This window comes from Narcine bancroftii, chromosome 4, assembly GCF_036971445.1.
Source record: "Narcine bancroftii isolate sNarBan1 chromosome 4, sNarBan1.hap1, whole genome shotgun sequence".
Lineage (NCBI taxonomy): Eukaryota > Metazoa > Chordata > Chondrichthyes > Torpediniformes > Narcinidae > Narcine > Narcine bancroftii.
The window spans coordinates 241,605,694-241,614,298 of NC_091472.1; the positions used below are offsets into that span (position 1 = coordinate 241,605,694).

The 8,605-nt window shown below is 38.7% G+C and overlaps 1 protein-coding gene across 1 annotated transcript in view; it reads left to right on the forward strand.

The window, feature by feature from the left end:
- Positions 1–7,360, forward strand: part of vps16 (VPS16 core subunit of CORVET and HOPS complexes) — an 86,651-nt gene extending 79,291 nt beyond the window's left edge. The window contains exons 21-24 of the mRNA XM_069934500.1: positions 3,726–3,895; positions 5,396–5,492; positions 5,587–5,690; positions 6,897–7,360. Coding sequence (XP_069790601.1) covers positions 3,726–3,895; positions 5,396–5,492; positions 5,587–5,690; positions 6,897–7,041 — 516 coding nt within the window. The 3' untranslated portion in view covers positions 7,042–7,360. The remainder of the gene's footprint in view (positions 1–3,725; positions 3,896–5,395; positions 5,493–5,586; positions 5,691–6,896) is intronic.
- The last annotated feature ends 1,245 nt before the right edge of the window (positions 7,361–8,605 follow it).

Genomic DNA, 8,605 nt, shown 5'->3' on the forward strand with positions numbered 1-8,605 from the left:
TGATGTCATGTCGCTGCCAAAACTTTTTGCAGATCACTGAGAATTTTGGTAAAGTGCTTTTTAGATCATCGGAAACATACTGTACACACGCACACATCTTTGTAAATATTACTAGTTCATTGTGCCAATAGTTTACAGAGAGAAAGACTGAAAACATTTTGAGGGATACAGGTAAAAATGACTAGCTTGGTTAGCTTTGACAAGTTGTGCTGAAGGACCTGTTTCTGTGCTGTTCACTGGAGGTTAGGTATTTTTTGTTATGGAAGAACTTGTTTCTCCAATGCTCTGGTGTATTGTATTATTGCTTTGGCACTGAGCAGCCTTTCAGAAGCCTTTAACCATGGATATTGTTGGAAAATAGTATGCAACTTTTCTACATGACTTTAAGAAGGCAGGGTGCAGCATATTTCAGCAGTTGATTTACTTGCCTAACCTTGCTGACTCCCAGAATCCCAAAGCTTTAAATTTAAAATTCTCATTGTTGTATTTAACTAACTTCATGGACTCCTTCCATTTGACTCTGACTTTGCACCTATCCTTTTCTCCCGCCGTGGCTCTATTATATTTGTACCTCAGTATTGGTGTTCTTGTCAGTCATGTATTAGAGGCTGCACTTCTCTTTTTCAAGTTCACAATTGCTACCTCTGACAAAACCTTTGGAATACCAGCTAGCAAGCTGTATCTATGACATCTTTCTCGACATATGGGATGGTATACAAAGCCTGTTGTCATTTTCCCTGCAGCTCCTCTTCTGTGTCTTCTTTCGCTCAGCAGGGAAACTGACTCTGATGTCCGTCTGTAAACTATCACAGAAATCTCACCTGACCACAGGCTCCCAACTATTCAACTCTGTATCTAGGTGCTAGGAACCATAAAGCGAAACAGATATTGCTGGTCAATCAGAATCTATTGAGAGTAAAAAGCAGGTTTAATGTTAGATGGTTCACCTGGTATAAGTTGACTGGCTCTGACCAGTTGTCAGTCAGAAACGCCCACTAATGCTGCTTGACCAGCTGATGCAATACTGTTAGTCATTAATATATACTGGAAATAGTTAGCGTTGATTTTTCTCCCAGCACATCTTAAGTCACTGAGACATCCCCTAGCATGTCACAAGTCAAATGACACTCCTTATTTTGTTCTGCATCCCCGACTGTTATCAGGAGACCGACTTACCACAGGCATCCTCTACAAACCCACTGATTCCCAGTGCTACCATGAACATACAATCTCCTATCCTGCCTCTTTGTAAGAGTGCCATTGCCTTTACCCAATTTCTGTCTCCACTACTTCTATTGTAAAGATAAGGAATTCTGCTTTTGAGTTTTTGAAATGTCTTTTTTCTTGAAGGTTGGTTTCTCTGCTGTACTTAATTAGGCCTTCACACACATTTCTTCCATGTCTGATCTGACACCTACCCACCCTTCTCTCCCCCCCCCCCTCCAATTCCTCTTACCAGGCACATCTGTTCCTCTGATTTTTGCCTTTCATCCCACCAGCCCCTCCTTCCAACACATCATTCTCCACCATTTACACCAGCTCCAATGTAATAATGCTACAACGACACAGTTACAGCACCAGAGACCTGGGTTCAAATCTAGCACTCTCTGTAAGGAGTTTGTATGATCTCCCTGTATCTGCGCGAATTTTCCATGGGCGCTCTGGTTTCCTCCCACTTTTCAAAAATGTTACAGGGGTTGTAAATTAATTGGAGGTTATTGGGCAGGATGGGCTTGTGGGCTGGAAGTGCCTGTTATCATACTGTATGTTTTTAATAAAAACATCTGCCCTTCACATCCCTCACCCTGCCTTTCTGTTTTCCACTAGGACTGCACCCTTCAGGACTCTCTGGTCCGCTCATTCCTCATCCACTCCTCCCTATCCTTGGGGCATTCTTGATGTAGCTCCTCTAAATTGGTGATTAGAAAACCATTAGGAGCCCCTGTGCTCTATCCACAGAGGCTGTCTCTAGTAACCAGTTGCATTTATCCTTCTCAGTCCCATACTAATCTGGCTATCTTTGACCTTCTCTGTCGCGATAAAGCCACACAAATTCTAAAAACCACCTTGTTTTATGCTCAGAGAGTTTATAACTGAATGGGGTGAATGTTGAATTTTTCAATTTCAAGTTACTCACACCTTATGTTTTCCTCCCACACGCACTCATCTGTTCTCCTTTTTCCTTCTCCTTTTGTTCATCCCTCCCATTGCCACCTGGTTCCATCTGCTGATCATCCCCTCTGGTTTTATATATCACCTACAAGACACCTATATTCTGCTCCATATTCACCATCTTTCCTTTTTCCCAGTCCTGATGCAGAATTTCAACCTAAAATATCGACTTGCACCTTTCGTCTCCACAGATGCTACTTGACCCAGAGACCCTTTTCAGCATTGTTTTTTCCTCTAGATTCCAACATCTGTTGTCTCTTTTGGTTTCTTGCTACGTTAATGATTATCAATCTGAGAATGATGGAAACAGTGTAACTGTGGAGGACAGGGTTTTCACTAACTCTAAATTCATAGGCATAGCTCTGTAACTCTGGAGTACAGTAATCATGGGCACATGCATCACTGTTTACCTATTAGTTTTCCTTTCTCAGGGCAGATATGCAAAGGACTTCCTAGGGCTACAAATCCCAGATACAGACCTTTCAGTCCATCTCACCCAGCACCCTTCTACACCAATCCCTTTTTCCCTTTTACATCTGTGATAACTTCCCAAACCCTCTCCTCAATTCTTCTGCAGTTTACAGTAGCTATTTAACCTGCCACCCACCACATTTTTAATGTGGGAAGAAACTCATAATCACAAAATAAACAGGCAAGCTCCACCCAGATAGCAGGTTTGAAGTCAGGCCTCTGGATTTGCAAGGCTGAAGACCGTTCTGCAATGCCAATTGCCTTTTTTCATAATTGCATTGTTTCAACAGCAGGCCGCACCAAAGCTAAAATGTCCCAGTGAAAGCCTATGAAAAACTGCAGAGAAATTATTCTCAATTGCATTGTAGGTTGTGTACAATTCCTGATGCACGTCAGTGTTTCAAAAGGTAAATAGTAGAATAAGACAAATTTGCTCCTGCAAAAAATTAGCACATTCACATGGTAGTAATGGAAAAAACGTTGCATTCATATTGAGTTAAATAGGAAAGTCTGCAGGCACTGTGATTGTAATTCAATGCACAAAAATTTTGGAGAAATCAGCAGGTTATCCAGCATCTATATGAAGTGAAATGTAACATTTACTTCCTGAAGATGCTGCATGACCTGCTGAATTTCGAATGTCCCAAATTGCTCTACAAATTAATTAAATATATTCAAACGGTATCTATCAGTTTGCATGCAGTAAGAAAGATCCCCAAAATGTCCACTGAAAATGAAGATTTGATTTCTATTCTATTCGATTGGACTAAAGGTAGCATCTGTAATTGGCCTCTGCTAATAGTTAGCCAGTGTACTTGTAACCAAACTGAGACTATGTAATTTGGTGTATTATCAATACTCATGATTATGCACGAGAATGATCCAGTTGGATAAACTTGTGGATGATACTGAAGAGCTTTGTAGTTGAAAGGTTTTTTGAGGGGGGGGGTGAAGGAGGCAAGGCCATTGGAGGGGTTGGGGGAAGGGGACATTTGCATTAGTAGTAAGCAGAGGTGTTCCCTGTTTTGAGAATTATAAATAATAATGAATTTAAACTTTCCTATTGTTTCATCAAATTCTAGATCACAGAAGATCAAATTAAATTGCTGCGATATCAGAATCGCTTGCAAAAGGAATCTGGTAAAACGTATCTGGATTTCTCATTACATGACACTGTCTACAAACTGTTACTGGAAAACAAGCACAAACAAGCTGAGCAGCTTTACAAAGAGTTTAAAATTCCTGATAAAAGGTAAAATGAAAACATGAATATCTCTGAATTTTTTTTTTCAGATTTTTGTACCAGTTTACATAATGCTAAAATTAAGAAAATTAAATTATTTAAGTCAAGGTAAAGTATATCTAACATTTGGAGCTGACACATGTGAAGTGAGATTTGGAAGATGAAAAAAGCCTCTATTATCCAGCCATGGCACAAATAGAAATCAGGTCATTGTTTAGAACAGGAGTGATCAAACTTGCTTAACAAAGAGTCACATACGATAAACTTATGATGTTTGAGAGCCGTCAGACATTTTAAAAATTACACTTTTTTACTCTTACATGCCCATGGCGTCAGGAGCTTAATCAGATGGGCAGCTTGGTCACGTGTGGCTCTGACATAAAATGTACAATTCCTGTCGCAGCAAACATTTCCGCGAGCCACACATAATGTAAAAGAGCCGCATGTGGCTCACGAACCACATTGGCCACCCCGGTCTATAAGGTTGTAACAGCTCGTATTTCTTTTTGAAACGGTAAAAAGAAACTTGACCTCTATTTGGTGTAATCCCAAAGTATTATTATGGTCATCCAAACACTGAAACATAGAATGTAGAGTGGGAATGTAGTGTTCATCACTGCTGCTTTTTGAAATCATTCATAGGCTGTGATTCACCTGCAATGCCAACTCTAATGCCTCATCAACTGAATGACTTGCTACACATTTCTCTGAGAGTCTTGGAATAGATAGTGTTGCTATAGTTTTGGAGTAAGTCTGACAAACTGGTTAAGGAAAGATGACTCATCAGTCTGGTTTTAAGAGCCTGAGAAACTAAATCACATAACAAGATCCTGAGTGTGAGAATCTCAGAGTATGACCAAAGCAAATCGGTGATGGGATAAACATTTTGGGAGCTCAACCTTTGACTGCAATTGTATGGGAAAAGGATTATTTCATTTTACTTCTGGGTTGTCATAAACCCTGTCTGTTATATTAATGCCCTTGAGAGGGAAATAGGCTTTTGTTACAGATTTATTCACATCCTCATTGGATTCTCTTCTTGATTTGAACTTTTCTCTCCAGTTAAAAAAAACAGCTTTGTGGCTACATTTGCTTTATTGTCTAATTTTTTAGCTTATTCACTGCTATAATAATTTAGGAGACTGATAGGAAACATACAAACTTTGAAGTTAAATTATTTGAAGCAGAATTATTAAAAAAAACAAAAAAAGCATAATTGAAGGAATATATTATTTTCAGTCTATATGCAAAAAGAGATGAAGTAGGCAAGGACTGAAGATTACTTACAATTTGGTTTTGTAAGCAAACATACTTAAAGTGCAAAAAACAACCTGCTGGAGGAACTCAGCGGGTCAAATATTATCAGTGGGAGACTAATTTTTTTCTCAGATTCCAGCATCTGCAGTCTCTTTTGTATCTCTCCAATGCCCGTAAGTGCTCAGTTTTATCTCAGACTTTGTATAAAACCTGATCACCTTGCATGGTAACAGCTTTTGTTTGTACATTCAGATTTTGGTGGCTGAAGATTGCTGCATTGGCAGAGAAAGGACACTGGGAGGAGCTTGAAAAATTTTCTAAAAGCAGGAAGTCCCCAATAGGATATATGGTAAGAGTTCTGTTATCTTAAAAAGTAGTGCTTTTCAGATTTTATAAAAGATTTGCATTTCTGTTTTAAATCAGTTTTTCTTTCCATGTATTAGCCATTTGTAGAAATCTGTGTCAAGCATCGTAACAAGTATGAAGCTAAGAAGTATGTAGCAAAAGTCAGCCCAGAGCAGAAGGTGAAAGGATATATAATGGTTGGGTGAGTAGAAACTTAATTGCAACATTTACAAATTCAAACTCTCCCTGAGGAAGAGCTTGAAATACTCAGTTTCTTTTTCAACAGGTGCTAAGTGTTTCCTGCATTTTCTGTTTTTGTTTCATACTCCAAAATCTGAAATTTTAAAAATGTGCTTCCTTATCTCCTGCCTGTACTGGTTCCTTGAAAGCCTGTTCTGGAGCCTAAATCATTGACTCAAATTGACTAGATCCCCTCTCCTTAATAATCTTAATTTCACTCTCACCTGTTTCACCATACCTTGAGGAAGGGCTTAGTCCTGAAATGTTGGTAATATAATTTTACCTCCTATGGATGATGAGACCTGCTGAGTTCCTCCAGCATTTTTTGTGTTTTCACTACAATCACACTGTCTGCAGACTTTTAAATTTCACTCTCACCTGTTGTCATTGGAATGGGAAGTTCAAGTTATTGTGAATCCTGTTGGGACTAATTTTTTTCCCCCAAAATAAAAGGCATCCATCTGGTTTTGAGAGCCTTGGAAACTAATTCACACAACTGGATCCTCAGTGTGAGAATCTCAGTACTACCAAAGCAAATTGGTGATGATTTGGGGAGCTAAGTCTTTTGCTGCAGTTTTAGGACACCTTGGGACTGATACTGGGTAGAGGCATTTTTACCAAGGGATGAAGTCCACCTGGACCAGGTATCTATCAAATGGGATAAATATTTTGGTTCGTGAGTTTAAATGATCTTATTTTTTTATTATTTTGAAAGAGAAATAATTATTTTGAGATGTTACTTGTCTCTTTTCCCCAATAACGCAAGAGTTTAACTATGTATTATGGCACTGTAAGTGATAACATTAGGTAGGCCAATGTCAAAAGATTAGGATTTTGACCAGAATCTCATGCTCATTTTATTTAATGCCAGCCCATAAATAACCAGATATATTGAATACTTTATTTCATAACCTGTCATTGTGGGATTTGAACTCTTGCTTTCTGTATTGCTGATGTTAGCCAGTCATTGCGACATAATAGAGAAATCTATTCTAAATATGAAATGTATTGAAAATACTAACCAATCCTTGCCCCTTAAGTTTTATCTTCCAGGCATTGCCAACATTATTTTCTTTTAGTTTTCTTGTATTTGTTTGAGATAGTCTTTGAGCATTCTTAATTCTGCTTCAGGTGTTGCTCTAATCTAATTTTCTTGATTCTGTCTCAGAGATCTAGATCAAGCTGTGGAAGTTGCAACAGAACGCAAAAATGAAAGTGAGTTGAACACTATTCTTTCCAAATGCACTCCAGCTACTGATCAATTAATCCTGGAAAAAATCAACCGGGCAAAAGCACAGATTTTAAAGAAATAAAATACCTCTCACACAGATGATGTGTCCAATTCTGTATTGGTTCCGAGTTTTCATTATGTATGCATGCTTGGTCTCAGATATTTGAAACAGATTTCCATTTGGGGAAAGAATTGCAATAAAACAGATGAATAGTTGTCCAACTTGTTCCCATAGAGATGTATGTCATGCAAATATTTTAACTGCTCATTGTATAATTAAGTATTACTTAACCTGATGCTTTATTGTATGAATATACTGTATAAATTGTGTAGAGTTACTGTAATTATCAAAAGAAAGTTGAAAATTAAATGTAAAATTAAAGGTACTTTATTCTCTTTTTCTCCGTGGACCTGATTTAGCAGATGAGTGTACTTTATCAGAAAATTATACAACACAAGAATAGGCCTGTGGCCCACCATGTAGTGATGACCTTTGTATCTATCCACACCACTCCCATTTGCCTGTTTCCAGTCCGAATCGTTCTGTTCCTTGTCTATTCAAGAGCCTGTCCAAAAGCCTCCTCAAAGTAGTGATTGTGTCTGATTACACTACTTGCATGGCAGTGCATTCCAGATATCAACCACTTTTCCTCAAATCTCCTTTAAAACTTCCTCTCATCTTAAACCAATGCCCACTTGTTTTTAATACCCCTCCCTTGTAAAAAACAAAATTCTAACCGTGTATCCTATCTATGCCTCACACTTTTGTCTCTCTGGCTTCCTTTGATCCAAGGAAAACAAGCTGAATCGATCCACCCAAGTAAAATTCTCCAAACCAGGCCACACCCTGGTGCAGCTGCACTCTGTTGCGCAATCACATTCTTCCCGTGTTTACTAAAACTGCCCACAAAACTCCAGTTTTATAAAGCTGTAACGTAACAAACGTTATATTCCATGTCTCATCTTATGAAGGCAAATATGTCACGTAAACAGGAGAACAATATAGCACAGTAGCAGGCCCTTCAGGCCATGTGTATATGCTGAACATGATGTCCAAAATCAAACTGAAAATCTGCTGCTTGCACTTGGCAGATTCTCCTCCATGTGCATTAGTCTATATTAAAGCCTCCTCAACACAAGCATTGTGTCTTTTTCCACCACTTCTGGCAGCCATTCCAGCCACCTACTACAATCTGTGTAAAATAAATACAATTAAATAAATTACTCTTCAATTTCATCCTCACCTTAAACATGTCCTCTAGTATATGATGTTTTTGCCCTTGATGTTTCTGACTTTCCATCTTATCAATGTCTCTCATAATTTCATAACCTCTATCAGGTTTCCCCTCAACTTCCTACACTGTGATCTCACCAAAATCCTGAAGAATTATCTTCCTTGTCAAGTCTTATTCAAGTTCCCATGAAAGGCCACATCACATTTCCTTCCCAATTGCTTGTTGTAATGACATTAACTTCTTGAATGACTAGATTCCGATCTGAATGCACTCTGATGGTAGCAGAGTGAAGAGGGCATGGCCTGAATGGTGGGGGTCCTTGAGGCCGGAGTCTGCTTTCTTAAGACCCCACCTTTTGTAGATGTGCTCGATAGAGTGAAAACTGGTGTCCATGTTGTCGCAGGCCAAGTT